At 39.9% G+C, this 23110-nt stretch overlaps 3 protein-coding genes across 3 annotated transcripts; 2 read left to right on the forward strand and 1 right to left on the reverse strand.

Annotated features, from left to right (window-relative positions):
* Window positions 1–789: 789 nt before the first annotated feature.
* LOC122021149 (glucan endo-1,3-beta-glucosidase-like) lies at window positions 790–2959 on the forward strand. The gene is made up of 3 exons (XM_042579235.1): window positions 790–1942; window positions 2237–2501; window positions 2595–2959. The coding sequence occupies exons 1-3, from the start codon at window positions 887–889 to the stop codon at window positions 2621–2623; spliced, it is 1350 nt and encodes a 449-aa protein (XP_042435169.1). The 5' UTR covers window positions 790–886; the 3' UTR covers window positions 2624–2959.
* Window positions 2960–6788: 3829 nt separating this feature from the next.
* LOC122001315 (probable WRKY transcription factor 49) lies at window positions 6789–8283 on the reverse strand. The gene is made up of 3 exons (XM_042555999.1): window positions 7969–8283; window positions 7701–7844; window positions 6789–7344 (listed from the first exon to the last, which is right to left on the reverse strand). The coding sequence occupies exons 1-3, from the start codon at window positions 8205–8207 to the stop codon at window positions 6876–6878; spliced, it is 852 nt and encodes a 283-aa protein (XP_042411933.1). The 5' UTR covers window positions 8208–8283; the 3' UTR covers window positions 6789–6875.
* A 467-nt stretch (window positions 8284–8750) lies between these two features.
* LOC121996974 lies at window positions 8751–14119 on the forward strand. The gene is made up of 4 exons (XM_042551166.1): window positions 8751–8776; window positions 9907–10183; window positions 10282–10377; window positions 14025–14119. Exons 1-4 carry the CDS (start codon window positions 8751–8753, stop codon window positions 14109–14111), a joined length of 486 nt encoding a protein of 161 aa, XP_042407100.1. The 3' UTR covers window positions 14112–14119.
* The last annotated feature ends 8991 nt before the right edge of the window (window positions 14120–23110 follow it).

Raw genomic sequence — 23110 nt, forward strand, 5'->3', positions numbered from 1 at the left:
ATATAGGAACCATTACTTTCACAGCAGATTGTTAAAAAAATTTTTTAATCAAAATGTATTTTGGATAAATAACAGACCAACCTCCATAAATAATTATCTACAAATTACTGGTGGAATAAATCGCGTGTAGATTTTCTGAACCATTTTTGTCTGATTTAAGAGATGTGATACTCATATTTATGATAGGATTGTGGTCATGATCTAATTATAAATTATTATGATCCCTTTTTGTATTCATCGTGTCCATCAAATTATAATTTTTTTCAAAGCGGACGACTGAAGGTCATCCGGAGATTTCCGGTGGTAGATAAATGGTTAGGTTATTGGACAACTAGTGAAGGTATTTTCTGGACAACTTTCGATCATTCGTTTCGAAAAAAATTATAATATGATGAGAATGATGAATCTAAAAAAAATCATAATTATTTCGAATCATGTACGTTGCTTAGATTAAAAAAAAAAAAAAAAAAAAAAAAAATAGAGTAGTCTGCTTGTGGTCCAAGAGATCCGACCTCATCGCGTGTACGTTGCTCATCGCGTGTACGTTGCTATAATGCTATATGTGGAAATCGCAAGCAGAAGTGCATAAAAGGAAAATATTTATATATGAAAATAAATGAATTGAACTTAATTGATTAAGTAAGAAAAACAAATCCAAACAACGGTCACCGCCATGGCGCCCCCCGATTGGGCCGTACAAACAAGCCCACTTTATTGATTACGTTTACACCGTCCACGTTTCGATCACACATCTCGATGCAGAGCAGTCTTCACCACGTGATAGCGCTCCACACTGGTCCCCTACGCTACGCACCCAAATGCAATGTATTACTAAATAATCTGTCATCTACCTCCCCCAATTCTCACTCTCCGCAAACCTTCCACAATGGCCGCCGGCCGGGTCTTACACGCCGTCCTCTTCCGTCTTCTCCACTTAGTCCTTTTCTCTTCGGTCACCGCCTTCTCCATCGGCGTAAACTACGGCGCCAACGCCGATAATCTCCCACCTCCGGCCCAGGTGGCAACCTACCTTAAGCAGAATACCTACATCGACCGCGCCAAGTTGTTCGACGCCAACCCCGACATGATCCGCGCCTTTGCGGGCACCGGCATCGCGCTTATGATCACCGTTCCCAACACAGATATCCCAGCCCTCGCCTCCCGTTCCTCCTCTGCAGCCTCTGCTTGGGTGGCCGCCCATGTCGCCCCCTTCTATCCCGCCACCAACATCTCCCTGGTCGCCGTTGGCAACGAAGTCATGGCCACATCCGATCGCAACCTTATAGCTCACCTCGTCCCCGCGATGCGCTCCCTCTACGCGGCCCTCGCCGCCGCCGGATTCCACCAGATCCGAGTCTCTACGCCTCACTCCCTCGGCATCCTCTCTGCTTCGGAGCCGCCCTCCGTCGGCCGCTTCCGCCGGGGCTACGACCGCGCTATCTTCGCGCCTATGCTGGAATTCCACCGCCGGACGCGCACCCCGTTCTTGGTGAACCCTTACCCCTACTTTGGCTACACGGCACGTACCCTCAATTATGCTCTATTCCGGCCCAATCCGGGAGTGTTCGACCCCGCCACGAGGATCAACTACACGAACATGTTCGTGGCGCAGCTGGACGCGGTGCACGCGGCGATGCAGCGGCTGGGCTACGGCGACGTGGAAATCGCCGTCGGGGAAACAGGGTGGCCGTCGGCAGGGGACGCCGGGCAGATCGGAGTGAGCGCCGAGGACGCCGCCTCCTTCAACGGAAACCTGATACGGCTGGTTAACTCAGGCAAGGGAACGCCGATGATGCCCAGCCGGAGGTTTGAGACATACGTGTTCTCGCTTTTCAACGAGAACCAAAAGCCTGGGCCGACGGCGGAGCGATACTTCGGGGTCTTCAACGCCGATCTGACCCCGGCCTACGACGTCGGCCTCTTGCGCGGCGGCGGCGGCAAGGTGCGCCCCTTTCTTCTCTTCATTTAGGTTTTAGTTTTCACACTACATTGATTTTGCCACTGCTTCCTTTGGCGCCAATTCTGACTACTGGGCCTTATTTAGTATTTAATAATTTAATGCGGAATGGACAATGCGATTTAATTACAAAACATAAAAGCCTTCGGCCATCCAGCAATTGCCATTCTGCGGTCAAAATTGGCCGTTTTTCCTCTGTTTTCTCCCTTTCCCTTTTTCCGACTAACTGCACATCATTCCATCGGAGTGTTTCTTGGGCCTGATATTCTTTTTCTGCAGGCGCCAGCGCCGGGGAGTGGTGTCAGGCGATGGTGCGTCGCGAGTGCGGGCGCGGATGGAGCGGCGCTGCAAACCAACATTAATTACGCCTGCGGCAGCGGCGGGGCGGACTGCGGGCCCATACAGGAGGGCGGCGCGTGCTTCGACCCCAACACGTTATTGGCCCACGCCTCCTATGCCATGAACGCCTACTACCAGGCCGCCGGCCGCCACGACTTCAACTGCGACTTCGGTCACACCGGCGTCATCACCTCGTCTGATCCCAGTAAGTCTCCGTCTCCCATTGTTGATTTATTCGCTATCCGGAGAAGTCGAGTCGAAGTCGTTGTTGATGCTTGATTTTAATTGATCGTGGTAGGTCATGGGAGCTGCAAATATCCATCGTGAATTGCAACACCTGGAAATCCCTCCCGTCAATTTGGCGATCGGATTTATCCGGAGACGAGCTGTGATAATGGGCATAATTATCTTTTGCTACAAATAATTGTGACATCTGCACACCATGAGCGTGTTACTAACTAGATTAGTGCTGTCCACCATTTCAAGTGGCGTTTAATTATGCAGCTTCAATGCGGTTTGCAGGGATGTTAATGTGTTTGATATCATTTATTGAATTATGTTCCATTAGGGACGGATATGACACGATCCGATAATTGTAATTCTAACTCGATGCCTAACAGTGTCGTATATTATGTACACACGAGTTTCTCATAGATACCGTAAATAATACATTAAAAAGATGCAAATGAGGTATCTCGTAATTGATCACATATAAATATCTCTAAATTTGAATAGCAACTTGGACAAGATGAAAAAAGAAGTACGTAAAAGAATCGAGAAAGAAATAATGTCTAGCAAAAGATAAATTCCCATTATTTAGTTGTGGGCTAACAATGTTTTTCAATCAGATTTTTCATATGCATGTGAATGTTCTAATATCTTTAGGGAGAAATTTAACTTTGTCAATTTGATCTCATAATTGAGGTAGGATCGGCATGAGAAGATTTTCTTTTGAAGATCTCTCAAATTTTAAAGCATCAGAACTTTTGATTGAGATATCAGACTGGGGTATTTGGCTTAAAATGAAGTTGGTTCAGAAATTTATTGACTTAAATAAGTAAAATTGTCAAAAATATCTTAAATAAAAAAAATAAAAATGATTAAAAATAATAAAATAGATATTTATAATATTTGAAAATATCCTCCTAAATGATGTTTTTAGGATCTGAAATTTGTGATTACAAGTTTCACTTGGTAACAAATGTAAGTCTTTAAACCTACTTCGTTTCAAGCCAAATAGTATCTTATTTTGATACCCGAGTCAAAAGTTATAACTTTTTAAAATCCGAAAGATTTTTAAAAGATCTTTTTGGATTAATTCTGCATAAGTTGTCTAAAGGTCTTCTTGAATTGATTCTGCATAAGTTGTCTCTGTAGATTAGGATTTATCTATATAAGCATCTATTTAGCTATTTGAAGAATTATCCTCAGTTATTAAATAAAATTTTCTTTTAAAAAAAAATCGGATGATGATTTTTCATTTTATTTTTCTCCCCAAATCTCCTTCTCGTCAACTCGTAGGATAATTGTTATCCTACCCGGTGTCAGTTGGTATTAGAGCACAGGTTCTGATTGAGAAAGTCAAGCATCAAATCCAATGGAAGGGCATTATGGGCATGGTCGCATCAACAGGTAGGTTCCGATTAACGAAGCTGAGCACCATGATCGTAGCGTTCAAGACATGATGATCATTGAGGATTTACAGAGACTAGTTGTAAATTTAACTCAGCGTCTAGTGGTGTGCAATCTTGAAGATTGTGAGATTTCAAATTGGGAATCTGAGTGTACCTTCGAGAACCCATATGACCATTGCGCTACATACCAGGAACGTTGTGGTTGGGAGAAACTTTACCGAGACTTCGATTTTTAGGTTGATTTGCCCGAGTTTTCTGGTACGTTACAAGTAGAGGACTTTATTAATTGGATCAACAAAGTGGAGCGGATCTTTGATTATAAGCATGTTCTGGATCAGATAAAGGTGAAGCTGATCCATTCGACTCAAGAGTCGAGCATCAACGTGATGGGAGTAGTTTTAGCGCTCATAAGACAAGCAAGGCAAAGCTCAAATAAATGACTAGGAGAAGATGAAGAAAAAGATGAGAGAACACTTCCTTCCTTTCGACTCATCCAAGTTCCGTTTCAGCGATTTCACGTGTTGAGACAGGGCGCAAGATCTGTCGATAATTATACAGAGGAGTTCTACCAGTTAGTTGCTTGGAATAATTTATCTGAGACAAAGAAGCAGATGGTGACACGATACTTAGGGGGGTTGTGCCAGCTCTTACAAGATGTTCTCAACCTGCATTCATTGTGGACAATTTTCAAGGCCTACTAGCATGCACTAACTATTGAAAAATAGAAGAATCAAATACCAATGGTTATAGGAGACCAAAACAGTCGGCCACATCACCCTTAAGATTCTCGTCCTTCACAATAGTAACCACCATAGGTTAATTCTAATGCCCTTGTTAGGTGTTTTCATTGTAATTGATAAGGACATAGGGTAAACTAATGTAGGAAACTTGTTCCTACTAATCAGAAAGGCAAAACAGTATTGATCAAGGAAGGCTTGGAAGAAGGATAACAACAATTGGAAAATCGGTGTATAAAGTAGACAACATTCTTTATGGTGATGGTTATGAAACTTTGGTCATTCATAAGAGTGTTGATTCCCAAGGGCGATTCAGGAGATGAGTGGTTGAGAATCAATATTTTTTACATAACCTACACCGTCATGGATAAAGTCTGCAAGAGATCATTGACATTGGCAGTTGTGAGAATGAAATATCTGAGAAGGTTATCTAGAAATTACAATTGAAGGCGTACTGTCATCTTAAACCATATAAGTTGTCATGATTGAATAAAGATAGTGAGGTAACAATAGACATACGATGTCTCATGTTTTTTTTTTCAATTGACAGCAAATATTTTGATAATGTTTGGTGTGATGTAACGACTATGGATGCACATCATGTATTATTGGGGTGACCTTGGCAATATGATGTCAGTGTCATCCATGATGGACAAAAGAATACATATACCCTCCACATAGGGAAAGAAGATTGTATTGGTGTCACAATAAAAAGAACCACTCCAATATTGATAGTCAAGATTACTAATCTGCTTTCTATATTCAATTGTGGCAAAAAAAGACGAATACGCTTGCCCCTAACGCCCCCGCCAATTCGTCACAGGGCCAATACGGAGGAGGTAAATCACGGGCGGTTACTAGCCTTTGGAATATTGACTAGCACATAAGGGAGGTATTTATCTCAGCTTTTGTCGAGATTCGAACCTCAGACCTCATTGTGATAACACCTCATGCGCTAGCCACTAGACCCATTTGAGGGGACTGCTTTTTATATCCAAGTTTCTAGATAAGGATGATGAAATCAATAATAATTTGGAGGAGGATGAAATTCATCAAACCTCTTATTCTTACACTAATTATGGTAGACATGAGATATATGGATGATAACTCATTTGATGATAAGATTGTCAAAAATTGACATATCTCCCAAGATGAAATTGAGCATGATTCACATAGATATCTAGAGAGAAAGAGAGAAAGGGGAAGAAGAAAAAGAAAAGGTGGTTGGCCAAACTATTAGAACCATTGTACCTTTTCATAGGAAAAGAGAAAAAGTTAACTACAAGTATGTGCAATCAGCCAATGCACTTCTTCCGATGATGATCTTTTGTACATATGCATCTCACTTATTACAGTAGAATCAATTAGCAATATCACATCTTTCACTTGAATTATCATTTGATACTATTCTAAATTTGAGGATGGATTCTTTTCAACCTTGAATGATTGATGCAGGATCGACCCAAGAAGATCTTATGAAGATCTTCTAAATTTCAAATAGTTAAACTTTTAACTAGCTCGGGTATCAGAATGATGTGTCATTTGACTCAAAACGAAATTGATTCATAGATCTAGATTTGTTACTCGGCGAAACTCGTAATCACAAATTTTGGATTCCAAAAACATCATTTAGGAATTTTTCGAAGGCTTCAAATATTTATTTTACTATTTTTAATAATTTCTATATATTTTTTTTATATATTTAGGAAATTCTTGATAATTTTACTTATTATAAGTCAGAGTTTATTTATATAAGTGTTTATTTAGTTATTTGAGAAATCATGCTCCGTTATTAAATTAGATTTCTTTTTTAATAAAAATTTTTTTTAGTAAGGCTATTTTGTTTCTTATTACCGTTGATAATTAGGTTATAAATCCTTTATAACATTTCCTACAAAAATTATAGTGTGGGGCGAGACAGGTGGCCGGATTTCAACTAAATCCAACCGCAATGATGATCGGGCTGCAGGATTCCAATCTGGGAGCGGCCTCCGGACTCCGGCTGTTTGCTCCAATCTAAACTACAATCTAGTGGGAATAAATATTATAGAAAATGTTATATAGGATTTGCTCCGTGATAATTATACCAGTAGAAACGAACGAAAAAGATAGAACGCCCACGATAAATTTATTTAATCGTCATTTTTATCGTTTTACATGTCTCAAATTGGGACGATACTCGTAAATCTACCACTAGGTTGGCACCGCTCACCAGATGCTCGATCGAATACCCAGGTCAAAGTACGAGGTGTCGGCGGCCCACGACAGGGAGGAGTAGGACGGCGTAGACGCCGCCAGCGATGAAGCAATGCACGGCTCGTACGACGAGGCGGTCGGGCCGCAAGGCTTCCTTACCAGCAACGGCACCACGTCTTCCAGCAGGCCTTCGGCGCCATCGTCGTCAAAAATTCCATGCAGCGGCGAGTCGTCGGCGTCCGCAAGTGGCGGGCTGCTCTGTCGCGCGGTCTCGGCCGCGTGCTGGCATTTGAGCTTCTTGGCCACGTGAAGCCCAGTAGCGGTGGCGGAGAGGTCCGGCGACCGAGGGAAGAGGAGGTGAGAGTAAGTGTAATGGAGGTGGAGGCCCTCGTATGTGACGATCAGAATCTCTGGGTCTTCCATCGACCTCTCCACTTGCTTCTTGGCGTTGCATCTAGGGTTGGTGCATCTGTAGTAACTCCTGTCAACATTCCATGCATATTCATATATCAGATAGTAATTAGTTATATATTCCTTTTTTCCCATGTTCTTCTGTTCTGTCAGAGGTGACATGGAGTCATGCATGGACTTTGGTTGTTAGGTTTTGCAGATTAGAAAATTTTGAATAGGCGGGGAGATGTCGGTAACTCTGACATCGATCTACCATGCAAGCAAACGAGATCTTGTGGTAAATGGGCAATCATTGATTGGTATCTTGTGTTTAATTTCTCTTCTCTAAAATGGTGTCCGCTAAGGTAAAGAGTTCACCAAAGAAGCTTCAATTTAGTTGTATTTCAGTCACTAGAGAAAAAGAAAAGTTATGAACTACTGAAGGACCTTGGATTGGGGCTGTTCTTGATGGATTTTTGCCCATACTTTCTCCATTTGTAGCCATCATCTGCGAGCCCGTTGCCACAGGTCTTGATCCTCATTATGTACTTATGATCCATTTTCCCCAAGCCTCTGTCCGGTAAAGAAACTCTGCAACAGCACCAACAACATCATTTCACACATTCACTGAAGCAGCAGATGGATTCTAATGGAATCGATCTAATCCTAATTCTGAGAGTTGTAACGAAGAAGAAGAAGAAGAAATACTACTCACGGTGGTTGAGAATTGCTCAGGCCATTGGACATGGACAGTGCCCTTTCGACATGGCTGATGGTTGGACCCGAGTAGATGAGCTTGCTGGTGATAGATTCACAGGGCTCATAAGCACGGCAATCTGCCACATTTGGCGTTGAGATGAACTTAGGGCAGATCTGCAGTTCCTGCATGAACTCCATCTGGGAGTAGTCAAATTCTTCAAACCAATTGACCTCTGCTCCTTCGATTCCCTCCATCTACCTTAAAATCTCAGTTGACGAGGAGATAAGAGTAATACAGAGAGAGATAATTAATGACTGGCGTTGCCTTGTATCTCCTACGCACTGCATTGGTCAGGCTTTTAAAAGCACAAAGCTCCATGAATTCACCCCTCTTCTGTTGTCTTTCATTCCTTCAATTGTTACTGCTTGATCGGTCAACTGGGGGATTTAACTCAAGTGGAGCTCAAATAGGCAGGTAACTGTATGTTTTAATATCGATGAAGATGTGTCTTACATACAAGTTGACTTTGGGGAAGGTAATTTACAGATGAGACGAGAAGAAAACAAGGGGAAATTAACCTTGACAAGGAGATCAGGAAGAGGGACAAAGGGATTGACCTGCAGGCATGGGAAGCCAGGTTGGATTGTTAGGAGGGCGTGCCGGAGGGAGAGTTGAGCATGATCCACGAGAGAGAGTCAGCGGCATTGACGTACGAAAACGAACGAAGTCAACCGGCGGCACTCATCCACGTGGCGGCTTCTTAATGGTGTTTTGTCGCCTTGCTTCACGCGAGGCGTATGAAGGATTTTGGATCTGTCGCTTGGTAACTGGCAAACGTATGGCGAGGCGATCGACCGTCTCTGCTGGCACGAGGACCAGAGGAACTCACAGTTAATTTTAATGCATTTCTCCTGTTTTTAGAGACAAAATTATTGGTTTCGCATTTAAAAAATAAATACTCTAAAATTTTCATTTTCATATTACAAAGCTCATAGAAACTTTTTTTTTTTTTTTTTGAAAAATGATACGGTCCCGAGTGAGAAGTCTATCCTTTGCCCCTAATCATTAATAATATTAACGAATATTTTCGTATATAAATATCCAAGGCCTCCAAACCATCTTCCAACATGATACACTCCTACTTTTTAATATAATAGACCTTTGCAATGTTAATGTCTAAATCGTTGCTTCAACTTGTGAGAAGTTATAGGCTGCCGATCTATTTGCCACTCCAATGTCAACTATTCTATCTCAAATTGTAGCTATTTTCTTAATCAAAGGATATCATTTACACACTAATTGTCCTTGAAATAGATATCATATACTCATTGTTATTGTTCTAGCTAAATACGGTAGACAATCAAGTCACTAGTCAACCAAAAAGTTGATGTGCATGCTTTGGGGAGATCATCGGAGAAGAAGATGAAAGGACCTAAAAAACACTCATTTTAGAGTTAGAATGAGACTGGAAATGAATCCCACTAGATCACTCTAATACTCAAGTTAGGTTTGCCTAGGTATCATACTAGAGGATAGAGAAGAAGAAGAAAAAGGAGAAGCTTACTGCGTTTGGTTTGATATTTTCCCATTTTCATTTTCTTTTTTTTTGGAAATAGTTGTTTGGTGTGTGTTTTTCATTTCCGTTTTCTGGAAAATGAAAAGTCATTTTCTAGAAAAATAGAAAATGCTATTTTATCATTTTCTAACGAAAATGGGAAAAGGCGCTCAAATATCGGAAATGAGAAAACACGCACTGCCTCCGTGAGAAAACGCGCTGCAGAGTTCCCTTTATTTCCTTTTCTTTATTTCTTTCTCCCCTCTCTTGCGACGGCGATTACCCTTTCCCCTTCTTCATCGCGGCGCCGGCTATGCTCGACCCGCCGCCGGCTACGCTCAACCCGCCGCCGGCCGAGCCTCCTTCTCCCCTCCCTTTTCTATTTCACCGTGCCCTAGTTTTCCCTTTCTCCACCACGCCGGCTTCCCCCTAGCGACGCCGAACCCTAGCTGTCTCCATCGCCGCCTCTCAGCACCGACCCGAGCCCTCTTCGTTCCCCTTTCTCCTTCTTCATCGCGGCGCCGGCGACGCTCGACCCGCCGCCGGCCGAGCCTCCTTCTCCCCTCCCCTTTCTATTTCACCGTGCCCTTGTTTTCTCTACATTGGGGCATCAACTTACTAGAAAAGAGGTTCTCCAGAAACGCACTGACAGAGGAAGAAAAGAAGGCTTTCAAGGTAATTTGCTTTGGAAGAAAAATGTCTTTTTTGTGTGCGACTGGAATTTAGATGAGTAATAGAATGGACACTGAATCGTTAAATTTAATTTGCTGCAGAAACTATTGAAAGAAGATGGCTACTATACGATCAGAGTGTCATCTAATGTGTTAGATCCTCCGGGAAGAGATTTTGTTGTTTCATCAGTCAGAGTTGTGAGTAAACAACCCGTTGATTTTCTGATCCTTCTGTTTAACTTCAAATTTTTTCCACTTGTTCTATTCACTTTTTCATTCTAATTTGAACCTGAAAGGCCAAATAATGTTTCTGAAAATACAGTTTTGTTTTGTAAGCACCATATAGTAAAAAGATAGTGTCAGATCTTTAGGCCCAGTCTTATAATATGAAATAGTAAAAAAAAAGTTCATTATAGAGGTATGCATGAATTACAAGTCAATGACATAAGACTTGGATGTACATACCAAATTTTTTTCTGTACATGCTTTAACTTGCTTAGGGTATTGCTTTGGGTATTACATTTTCTAATATATATTGCTCTACATTTTTATGTCGGCTTTAATATTGGCAATTTTTAGATATTACATTATGGGAGGGCATAATCCAAGTATCGAAATTGAGAAGTATGATTGGTCAAAGACAAATGTTGCCATGTTTGTCGATATCATTTATGAAAAAGTGAAGCACAATAAGTTACAAACATCTACCTTCACTAATACGGTTTGGGAGGAGATCAACAAAGAATTATATCAGGTTACGAACAGGAATTATGGTGTAGAAAGGCTCAAAGGTAAATGGAATCGTCTACGCATAAGACAACGTCTTTTTGCAGCATTGCTTGCGCATACTGGTGTGACAATGGATCCTGACACCAATAAAGTGAATGCTCCAGAGGAAGTGTGGGCAGAATTTTATCTGGTAAATACTTATATCTAATCAAATATATAATTTTATTGTATGTTTATGTATAATAAAATGCATTTTTTTGTAATCAATGGAACAGAAAAATAAAAAGGAGTATAAGTCAATACGAAAGGAAGGATGTGATCATTTTCACATTCTTAGTGAAATTTTCGGTGGGACAACTGCAACTAGTGATATGCATAGAGCTTCTACTCAATTACCTCCCACATCTGATGAAGAGAGAGAGCTCGAAGAAGTATTCATTAACAGAGGTGTCAGCTCATATGTTGAAGTTGTCGATGACGAGAATGAGGACGTTGGAGGGGAACCTAACAATCGCCGACGTCGTAGTACAGAATCAACTGAGAGTCATCGACGTAAAGATCCTAAGCGTTCAAAAACTGAAAAATATGATGCTTATACGGACAAGTGGAGTGATACCTTGCAACACCTGAGTCAAGAATCTATTGCTAGGCAAAAATACCTGGATTTGAGGGCTGCTAAGTTAGAACGCGAACAAGAAATTTCTTCCTCTACTGGAACGAGCGGGTTCAGTGATCCTTACTCTATAGATATGTGCATGCAGGTTTTAAATCAGATGGATGACTTATCAAACCAAGTGTACACAAAAGCTATAGAAGCTTTCGGTAAACCTTGGCTACGAGAGGTTTTCATGAAAATTCCATCAAATAGGAGAGCTGGATGGTTGGATTACCTCAATCTCGACCGTGTGTAGGGTCATATGTTGACAAGTTCATGGGGATTGCTTTTATTACCTAGCCGGAGACTTTTTAAGTAATGATGGTTTTTGATTTTGTGACTTGAATGTGTAAGACATATTTGCTATTTTGTGGATTGAATGTTTAAGACATATTTGATATTTTGAAATTTAATGTTGATGACTATGTCATGCTTTTTAAATTTTAATTGTTTATTGGTTTGCCTCAATTCATAATTAATTTTATACATGTGTGCTGAGTTTAATATCGATTTATTACAGATCATGTCAAACTCTGATGATGAATCTGATGACTATGATGAATTAGGCCCAGATATCAATTTGCTTCTTATTTTGAGCCATGCAAATGATTTTTTTCATGAAATGACTCAGTTTCATAGATCTATTGATCGGATGCCTTGTCGAACATCATCTCTTACTGGGAGGATGCATATTCAAGAAATACTTGATGGACACCCTCAAGTTTGCTTTGATAATTTTCGTATGTCGAAACATGTGTTCGTGAATTTTTGTAGGACATTAAAAGAGATGAATCTATTACAAGATGGAAAGAAAGTTACTGTTGAAGAAGGTGTCGCTATGTTCTTACTAATCATCGGGCACAACACACGACATCGAATATGTGCAGATCGATTTCAACATTCATTGTACACTTGTAGCAAGTGGTTCAAACGAGTTTTACGAGCTGTTTGTACATTGAGCACACATATTATTCGACCATATGAACACAATGGCGTCCATCCTCGCATATTGCATAATCCAAAGTGGTTTCCATATTTTAAGGTATATATTTTACCCTAATGTATCTAGTTACATTAACAACATATCTTTACTAAGACATTGTGTATTTTTAGAATTGTCTTGGAGCTATTGATGGAACCCACGTATCGGCATGGGCACCGACATCAATTCAAACATCTTTTCGTGGTAGAAAGGTTATTGTCACACAAAATGTGATGCTTGTATGCGATTTCGATATGCTTTTTACATTTGTGTATATGGGCTGGGAGGGGACAACAAATGATTCAAGGGTGTTCATAGACGCTTTGACTAGGCATGAAAATCATTTTCCTAAACCTTGCGGTGGTAAGTAATAGAAAAAAATCTCTATATATATTCATTTATGTAGGTATTTTACATTATTAATTAATATGATAATACTATCACAGATCAATTTTATTTGGTTGATTCTGGTTACCCAAATATGCCGGAGTTTCTTGCTCCGTATCGAGGTCAACGCTATCACTTGAGAGATTATCGACGGCAAGGCAGACCAAGAGGGAAGGAAGAGTTGTTCAATTATAGGCATAGCACATGTCGTAATATTATTGAGCGATGCATTGGGGTGCTTAAGGCAAGATTTTGAATTTTAAAAGATATGCCAAACTATCCAATTACTAGCCAAAGATTAATTCCACTTGCATGTTGTGCGGTGCATAATTTCATACGTCGGCATCATGCAATGGATAATTTATTTATGGAGTATTCATCTGAAGATATGCTCATGTCTGGAGTTGAAGATAGTTTTGGTGATCAAGAGCCGATTCCAATTGATCCAAGCCAAACAGCTCAGATGGGACACATACGTGATGACATTGCAAGCCATATGTGGAATGATTATGTGGAGCATCATCCGTAATTAGCTAATGTCTGGTTTCAGCCTTTTATGGCTCTTGATTTTGTTATGAATAACTATTATAATTGGCTGTTTTTTGTTTTAAATTTTGGTTGGGAAGCTTTTTGTTACAATCTGTAATTAGCTCAGATGGGAAGCTTTTTGTTACAATCTGTAATTAGCTCAAATGGGAAACTTTTTGTTACAATCTGTGGCTCTTGATTTTTGTGAAGGAATAGAAAAGACAACTTTACCCTTGAATATTATGTTACAATCTGTTTTATATCTGTTTTATAATTTCATTGTTCAATACCATTTCCTTGCAAGTAACTGCTGCATCTAGATTCTTATTTGTTACTTTCTAATTTGTGTTTCCAGTTCTTTCCTTTACTTCTAAAGCTGATTGTGTGGAATGGGAAGAGGTCAGCATTGTCACTCATTTGATGTTATGATATGTAATGCTTTCTCTACGTTATGTGATATTTTTTGAACTTATATGATGTTAAAGTTTTGTAATGCTAAAAGCGTAAAGAACGCAACAGTTTGTTTTTATAAATAGCTAATGTCTTTTGTAATTAACTTTCCAGATTGGCGAATGCATTTATGATGCTTTTGCCAGCAATGATGTCAACTGGATGATATGTAGAGTTTGGTTCAATCTAAAGTTACTGTGATGAAGACATACACAAGTTATCATCACAGTAATTTTTCTTGTACATTTGGTCATTTGTTATCAGTTATTCCAAGCATGTTTTTTTCTTGTACATTTGGTCATTCGTGATTGCCACTGAAATTTTGTTGAAATGTATGCAGGTACTTGAGGATCTAGGTTCATCTTTAGGTTCTACGAATCACAATCGCGTAGAACGTGTCATGTACTAGAAGAAGACCAGGAGAAACTACAACTGTTTCATGCCTATTGCAGAATAAGTGAACTTTTTCCCATTCCAAAGTTCTAAAGGTCATCAAAAGTCTTGTTGGATTGTTTTGTGAAATGCGAATATATTTTTATCGCAAGTGGTTCTCAATTATTACAAATACATTTATCTAACTATTACAAATACATTTATCGCAAGAATAGGATCATCTCCTTGGGTTATATTGAATTGAGTAATTTGACTCAATGAGATCAAATGTTAGTCGAGTGGCATGTAGAGAGCTCGATTGCTGAGCTTGATAGACTCTATAGATTGATGACTTGAGGTAAATAATATTTATATAGAAGTATAAAATAACATTTATATAGTTTAAATAATTTAATTTCAATTTTTTCTATTTTAATAAAATCCTTAATTTTATTAATTTTTTTACATTTTACTATAATTTTTTTAATTTTCAATATAAACGTACCAAACGCATTTTCCAGTTTTCTTTTCCAGAAAATAGAATTCCAGTATATCATACCAAACGCATTTTCTGTTTTCTGAAAACAGAAACAGAAAACAGGAAAACAAAAATAGAAAATATTTTCCAAACCAAACGCCCCCTTAGTTGAGCTGAAGAAAGTTCTTTGCACTTACTTTCTCTAGTGTTATATAGCTATCAGAAGAGCATCTCCATGTTAGAGACTATATTCTCTTTCATCATCCTCGTATGAGCTAGTGAAGGAACCAGATCTGATAATCGTTAATCTCTCCATTTACCAAGCGTCACGTGTTTGAAGGAGGACAACTAGGAGATCAAATTTGATAACCACTTAATCGCTTCTCCATTCATCCAGTGCCACATATTCCAGAATATTTGTAGCCATTGTCTGTATCTCCCGGGAGAAACAGTTTCATTAATGAGGCGGTTATGGTGCCTCCTTATCGACATGCCCCTCACACATTTTTAGTGGGTCACGTAAGGTGTGGGCCTAATCCGAGAATGGATGAGGAAATGAGACTGATGTTGAGTGACCTTGAGCATACACGAAGTCGACGACCGAGGCCAAGGCAGTAAGGATGTTGGAACATGAGGCCCAGACCAGGAGGATGTCGGGATCCGAGGCTAAGACAAGGAACATGTCAAGATCTAAGGCCGAGGAAGGGAGGATGTTGTGATTTGAGGCTGAGAAAGGGAGGATGTCAAGATCTAATGCTATGACGAGATTTTGTAACCCTTTTCTCATCACCCAATGGTTTGGTGGGCCGATATGGCAACCCTATTATACAACTATCAATGTATATTAGGTTATCAAAAAGCAGCACTGCGTTCATTCGCTTTTGTTGCCTCTAGTCATTTTGGGAGACTCCCCCAACTCGATGACTGAGGTTTGCATCTCGGCCATGACAAGGGCTGGTACTATAGAGGTAGGGGCCTTAGTATTGGCCACCGCAATCGGCCTCGACCAGAGCCGTGGAGGTCTAAGTCGAGGTCCGACTCGACACCACACCTCTTCATCTTTTGAGCTGTTGCGACCAAGCTCCGGCTTTGCTTCACCACCCCAGGTGGCTTAGGGTAAGTAACTGAGGGGGCCTAGCCCACCTTAGCTTAGTGACTTTGAGCTTATGATGTAGACATCATGCCAAGCTTGGGCCTCTTAGATTTGAGTGAGAATCTGTTTGGGTCGATTTTGAAGGTACAATTGTTTGTTCATACTATGCTGTGTTATATTTGAGATGTATCCTAAGGCAATCACTTTAGATTTTATATTATTTATTAGATAAATAAATTTACTATTTGAATATACATTCTTTGTATATATGATATTTATCTTAAACTCAATTAAGGAAGTCTATAATATAATGCATAACATGAAAGGAATTGTAATTGAATCACAATTAGTGGGTATCTCTATATGTATGTTTTGAAAGATTCCATAGTCAATGAATTGATGAGATTGGACATTATCAATTTTATAAGACCAGCATATATATTTATGCTCCTAGATTTATCTAAGTAATCGGTCTTCACTTATTAGGAATATTAGAATGTTGAGAGTTAATATATAGGTTACGGATAACTATTTCATTCGATGTTGTAGGACCGTTGGGCCGGCTAGGAGGGTTAGTGAATAGCCTGTCAATTAAAACACAAACAGCCCTTCCTCGAACGATTAAGCTAACACTTGTAAAATGAATTAAGCAGATAAATAAAAGCATAAAAGAAAAGATGAGGCACCAGATGTTTACTTGGTTACAACCGATATGGTTGTTAATCCAAGGAAGATTAAGCTCAAAAACTCCTTCAGGCGGAGAAGCCTCTTACAGCGTTTAGGCACAGAAAACAGAAGCTTAACTACAACTAAAGCATACAAGTGTTTGGAAATAGAATGATCGTGATTTTTTAAAAGCTTCTGGACCAAGGCTATATTTATAGCCTTGGTCGGGGCGCCTGGAAGGGTTCCGGGCGCCCTGGGGATACCCCAACGGTTGGATCGAGTCAAACCTCGATCCTGTGAAAAAGTCACTTCCGTTCCGGGCGCCCGGAGCCAAAAGTCAACCCAGTTGACTTTGGTCCGTGCTCTCTTCTCCGGTTCAGCTCGCCGGGTCTTCCGCTCCGGCCCGCTTGCTTGGGTGATCTCGACATCCGGAATAGGGCTCACCCAACCCATCTTCCGGCCTTCTCGAGCGTGCTTCCCTCCTTCTCGTCCTCGAATTGCCGCGTGTTTCCTTCTCGTCCCCAGCGTACTCATCCGAGACTTCGTCCCTCGGTCGCACCCGTGCCGACCTTCGTGCGTCTCTTGCTCCCGAGCAATCTTCCGCTCCCGCTCGGAACCACCGCACTTCCTTCTCACGGTGTACTCTTCCGCAAAGACTCGTCCCCTGACGCACAGTCCCCTTCTCGCTAGCTACGTCTTCCGCTCGAGTACCTGTGCTCCTAAGCTCCTGCACACTTAGACACAAGGTTAGAAACAACGCAGGACCTAACTTAACTTGTTGATCACACCAAAACAACTTTGGGGTTCCAACAATCTCCCCCTTTTTGGTGTGATCAACCCAAGTTAAGCTAGGGTCAACAATAGATATGAAATTAAACAGTTTATTGCAATAACATGCAACATGATAGAAAAAATTAAATTTCAAACATTCCAAAATTTTAATTTTCAATTTCTTCTACCTCCCCCTAGACTTATATTTTCCCTTCTCCCCCTTTGATCACAATAAAAATGGGGTACAAACGAAATCTAAGGGTTGACATTAAAAAAATTTTTGAAACTATATTTCAATAATTTTCAGGGAAATATTTCTAAGTCAAGACAAATTTCTAAGTCATTCGACATCAAGATTAAGAAGTTGCTAAACAGAAAGCTTTATGCAAGAAAATTTCAGAGAATTAATAACATAAAGAGAAATTTTCTATGCATTTATTTATTTATATTTTATGCTTTAATCAGAAGGTTTAAATTTCCATTTTAATTTATCAGAAATTCTTAAGTCATACTTTTTCATATTTAAAGAAAAAAATATTAAACATGCAACAATTTGTATCATGTTAATTTCTATTATTTTTTGAATTTCAAGTTCACAAAAATATTTCAATAGCATAGATTCTAACTTGATGAAATTTTTCGATGCTATAAAAAATTCTTTCGACAATGTGTAAAATTCGTTTGAAAGAATATTTTGTAATTTGCCAGAATTTTTTAACAATAAGAATTTGCCGGAATCTATTAATAATAGATTTCTTAATCTGAAAATATTTTTCGATGAATCAATTTCTAATTCATAAAACTTTTTCAATAAAGTAATTTGTAATTCCAAATTTTTACGACCAGAAAAAGTTTTCGATAATATTTCTAAGTTGCATAATTCTTTCGAAAAACTTCTTTGTGATTCACAAAAGTTTTTTAGCAAAGTTTCCAACTTGCAAAATTCTTTTGTTAAGATATTTTGAAATTCGAAGAACTCTTTTGATAATATTTCAAATTTGCAGGATAAGTTTGACAATTGATTTTCTAATATAAAAAACTCTTTCGATGATTCGCAAAAATTTTCAGGCAATTCTTCGATTGAATCATTCAATTGATCAGAGGTTCGAGTCCATACCTGACTTACCTTGTCAGTAATTGATTCTCCCTCTATCGAGTTGCTTTCTTCCGAAGATTCTCCCCCTTCATCGATCTCGGGATGTACTTCGGCTGTTGTAGTACTTACCTCGATTTCGGACTCTTCTGTCGGTGGCTCGGTGTCTATTGAGGTATCAGCTTCTGAAGGTTCTTCGTAAAGTTGCAAGAACTTTTCCCAAAGTTCTTTTGCGCTTTCATAATCTGCAACTTTTTTGAAATCTTCCTTTGGTATTACATTCAGAAGATAATATTTTGCCCGCCCATTTGCCATAGACTCCTCACGTTGCTTTTCGTTCCAGAGGCGTAGATCGAGTCTTTCTCCGTTCGTGTTCTTTGGTTCTTCATAACCAAATTTCATTATTAAAGAAATACCAGAATCTGAGTTAAGGTATACCTCCATGTTTTGTTTCCAGATGGAAAACTCCCCCTCGAATGCAGGTGGGTAGTCGCTAGCTCCGGCCATCGTTTTTGTTGCGTCAGACGGCGGTTAGTCCTATAGGACCGTTGGGCCGGCTAGGAGGGTTAGTGAATAGCCTGTCAATTAAAACACAAACAGCCCTTCCTCGAACGATTAAGCTAACACTTGTAAAATGAATTAAGCAGATAAATAAAAGCATAAAAGAAAAGATGAGGCACCAGATGTTTACTTGGTTACAACCGATATGGTTGTTAATCCAAGGAAGATTAAGCTCAAAACTCCTTCAAGCGGAGAAGCGTTTAGGCACAGAAAATAGAAGTTTAACTACAACTAAAGCATACAAGTGTTTGGAAATAGAATGATCGTGATTTTTAAAAGCTCGGACCAAGGCTATATTTATAGTTTGGTCGGGGCGTGAAGGGTTGGGGGATAAAATTTATCCCCATCGGTTGGATCGAGTCAAAGCTCGATCCGTGAAAAGCTGTGGTTCCGGGCGCCCTGAGCCAAAAGTCAACCCAGTTGACTTTGGTCCGTGCTCTCTCACCGCCTCGTCCGGTCTTTTGGCCCGCTTGCTTGGGTGATCTCGACATCCGAAATAGGGCTCACCCAACCCATCTTCCGTCTTCGAGCGTGCTTCCTCCGCTTCGTCCATCGGAATTGCCGCGTGTTTCCTTCGTCCCAGACTCATCCGCAGATTGCCCCTCGTCGCACCGCACTCTGCCGACCTTCGGCAGCTCGCCTCTTGCTCCCCGAGCAATCTTCCGCCCCGGCTCGGAACCACCGCGCACTTCCTTCTCGTCCTGTACTCTTCCGCAAAGACTCGTCCCTGGACGACAACAGGCTCCTTCTCGCTCCTAACCTAAGCTCCTGCACACTTAGACACAAGGTTAGAAACAACGCAGGACCTAACTTAACTTGTTGATCACACCAAAACAACTTTGGGGTTCCAACAGATGTGAACTGTTATGAGACTTCATGTGGTTTTATTCATGTCTATGAAGATCTCATTATAGTTCGAGTGTAAGTTTTCTTCGACTTAAAGTATTCAAGTCATTGTGGTCATGGAGACTTATGCTTTGACATCTTAAGTAAGTATCTCCTTAGAGGTGTGACCCCGGGATAATTGAGTATAAGTCAAAGTATCCGAAGGTGTTTGAATAGTCCACAAAAGATTCACTACTCCTTTTTATAAGGAGACGCATACCCTATAACATCTTGTCAGAATCATTACTCATAAGTCTTTGGCCAAAACATTATACGTCAAGAGGATGGTCTTTTTGGACACATGTTTATGTAATTTAAATCTGCAAGACAAAGTATTACTTGTGCTAGGTATGACGTAGTCAGCCTAGTGAAGACTAACACATAAATCATGTCCTGAACTAAGTAGGTATAAGATGAGTGAAATGAATAGACACACTGATAACCATAGTTAATGAAAGATTCAGATTTAGTTATGAGATTAACTATGATTTTCCAATTAATTGAGGATCATGATGTACTACTAGGTGTCGCTTACGATCGATTTATAATTAATGGTTAATTATAAATTGTTAACATAAGCCAAGAACCTATTGGGTCACACACACAACGAATATATCCGAAAGACTTAAAATAAGTTTGAGAATTTAATTCTTAGATTGAGAGAGACTAAATCTAGTAAGACCAGACGAGGAGCAAATATGAAAGATATTTGTTGGAATGGGAACAATGGTGGGTCATGCCTCTTGTATATAAGGTTGGATACCTGTTTGTTTAGTTATGAACCAAAATTTGTTTAATTTTAATAATGAACCAACAGTTGTTTGGTTTTGAGCTTAATGATAGCGGATCGGGTTACTATTGGATCTTAGATTTGGGAGATGATTTGCTCCCCAAGTCATTGTGAAGAGGTATATATATATATATATATATATATATATATATATATATATATATATATATATCCCTTCATTAGGAGAAGAGATTAATTTTTTATTTATTGGAATTGAATCTAATAGTGATTGGGTTTTTATCCTCTCCTCGCCCTCTCTGTTGCTGTCGATTTTGGCGTTGATGTGTAAGATTGGAGAAATGCGCTAGAGGAGGGGGGAGGGTTGAATAACACTCATTTTTTTAATCACTTTTTCATAAAACTTCGAGAGTATGCAGCGGAAAAGAACAAATAGAAAATAAGCACAAGGCTAACATTTTTCTTTTAACTTGGTTCACAGTTCGATGATTGCTAGTTCAAGTTCCACACTAGTTAAGTATTTTCGTTGGACAATTTACTAAGAATTTGAAGATTACAAAAAGTCGGATACAAGAAATATAACACTTAAAGAAAAAGAAAATGCAAATTTACCAACAACTTAAAAGATTTGGCGTTGTTGTCGAAGCAGCGTATCGGCGTCGTAGCAGAATTTTGGAGCAGCGCAAAAGTCGTTTGAGTGTATAAGAATTATGTAATGAGCTGTTAGTTGAAGCCTTCTTTGATAAGGCATTTCGAGTGCCTGGATCTCTTCTAAGCGCCTGGATCCCTTCCAGGCACCTAGATCCCTTCCGGACACATGGAGTCAACCTGATATGATTCGACTTCGTCTGCAATTATCCACCTCCAGACGCCTAAATTCCTTCCGGACGCTTGGACCGTTGACGTGGCTGCACCTCGAGGAACCTCTTTCCAAGTTGTCTATCCATTTCCGGGCAGCTGGATCCTTTCAAGGCTCTTGGAGTTTGACGTATGCTAGTTAACAAGGGTATGCCAACTCAACTGCTTGCTTGGCTAGATTCGAGTCATTCTAGACACCTAGATCCTTTCTGGTTGCTCGAACCTTCAACCGCCTAGATCTATTTCGGGTGCCTAGAATGCCTTAATTCCAGCTTTGATTTCTATCGTTACAGAGTCAACACAATAGACATAATATGAAATATAAATATAAAAACATTTTAGACAATCTCGGGACTGTTTGATTTTGACTTTCTGATTTGGTTAAAATCTTAGGTCGGATCGACGCCTACTGTTTCCTCAAGGGAGAACGTGTCCTTATTTACTCCTTTCATGAGAGTTTATCTATTGTCAAACATCCGGTCCTCCTGACATATTTAGAATTTTGCGCAACATCTAATCTTGACCTTCGAGAATTCCTGCTAGATGTTCGATTCTCGACCCACCTAGACTTCTGCCTGGTGTTTGGGGCCCTAGGGCTTCTGCCCGATGTCCTCGATCTGCCAAAACTTCTGCCCAGTCTACTCGTTTAGGACTTTTTTGTCTAATCCACTTGACCATGACTTCTTGCCCAATCCACTTGACCATGACCTCTTGACCAATTCACTCGACCAGGACTTCTTTACCTAACCTCAACTAGGACTTTTCTGCACACCTAGTTAAGCTCGTTAGATCACAATGAATCTTAGCTTTGAACTTTTGCTAACATCAAAACTTTAGGTTTGACTATTTGGTGCCCCCTGCGCCAACACGATGTCCCTTGTTGTCGAATTCGATGCCAATGACCCTTTTCACCGATTTTGGTACTGATGCATCCAATTGGCAGTAGTAGCCTCTAGCGGCGCCAAACAACAACCAAGAGGTTGCCATCCACTTCACTTGGTATCACTGGGTTGCTTTGTGCCATCGGGCACCAAGTTGAGCTGGGTTATCCTCTCTCGGATCACATCGTCTCTTCGTTTAGGTAATCTTGAATCGGAGATGATAACTTGTGACTTAGCAAAGCTATCTCGAAGAAATCTCAGCATGGATATTGATAGAAGCAAACTTGGACAAGTTTATTAGTTGATGTTGTTCCCGCTTAATGCCATTCAGCAGGTCTAATTTCATTTTGAAAATTTTATTCTATGGCTATGTCTGTGTATGTGTATCCTGTATATATGTGATGTATGTGTTATAATAATTTAGAAAATTATTATGCTTTCACTGTGTATTTATGAAATAATTTTTTAAAACGTACATAGGGACACCTATTAAGTTGGTAGAGTGGTCGCTAATATTGATGTTTTGCAGTCTGAAGTGGAGCAGAAAGGGCTATATGTTGGGACCGATTATGTAGCTAGAGGGGGGGGGGGTGAATAGCTCGGTGCACTCGTCGTGCTCTTCGTTGCTTGTTTCTTCAAGATATGCAACGGAAATTACAAAGAAACAAAAAACACAACGCTAACAAGAGGATTTACTTGGTATCCACCTCACAAGAGGTGACTAATCCAAGGATCCACACACTGACGCACCCTCCACTATGAAAACACTCCTTTATGGTAACTACTGTTGGTGA

Source organism: Zingiber officinale, chromosome 1A, assembly GCF_018446385.1.
Source record: "Zingiber officinale cultivar Zhangliang chromosome 1A, Zo_v1.1, whole genome shotgun sequence".
Classification (NCBI taxonomy): Eukaryota; Viridiplantae; Streptophyta; class Magnoliopsida; order Zingiberales; family Zingiberaceae; genus Zingiber; species Zingiber officinale.

What these genes read in the sequence shown, in the direction of transcription:
- LOC122021149 (XM_042579235.1), top strand. Translation starts at nt 887, where the DNA reads ATGGCCGCCGGCCGGGTCTTACACGCCGTCCTCTTCCGTCTTCTCCAC. An exon ending in TGCGCGGCGGCGGCGGCAAG is followed by an intron (nt 1,943 to 2,236) that starts GTGCGCCCCTTT and finishes CTTTTTCTGCAG; the next exon opens with GCGCCAGCGCCGGGGAGTGG. An exon ending in CATCACCTCGTCTGATCCCA is followed by an intron (nt 2,502 to 2,594) that starts GTAAGTCTCCGT and finishes TGATCGTGGTAG; the next exon opens with GTCATGGGAGCTGCAAATAT.
- LOC122001315 (XM_042555999.1), bottom strand. Translation starts at nt 8,207, where the DNA reads ATGGAGGGAATCGAAGGAGCAGAGGTCAATTGGTTTGAAGAATTTGAC. An exon ending in CTGAGCAATTCTCAACCACC is followed by an intron (nt 7,845 to 7,968) that starts GTGAGTAGTATT and finishes GTGCTGTTGCAG; the next exon opens with AGTTTCTTTACCGGACAGAG. An exon ending in AAGAACAGCCCCAATCCAAG is followed by an intron (nt 7,345 to 7,700) that starts GTCCTTCAGTAG and finishes GAATGTTGACAG; the next exon opens with GAGTTACTACAGATGCACCA.
- LOC121996974 (XM_042551166.1), top strand. Translation starts at nt 8,751, where the DNA reads ATGAAGGATTTTGGATCTGTCGCTTG. An exon ending in AAGAAAAGAAGGCTTTCAAG is followed by an intron (nt 10,184 to 10,281) that starts GTAATTTGCTTT and finishes AATTTGCTGCAG; the next exon opens with AAACTATTGAAAGAAGATGG. An exon ending in TTGTTTCATCAGTCAGAGTT is followed by an intron (nt 10,378 to 14,024) that starts GTGAGTAAACAA and finishes TTAACTTTCCAG; the next exon opens with ATTGGCGAATGCATTTATGA.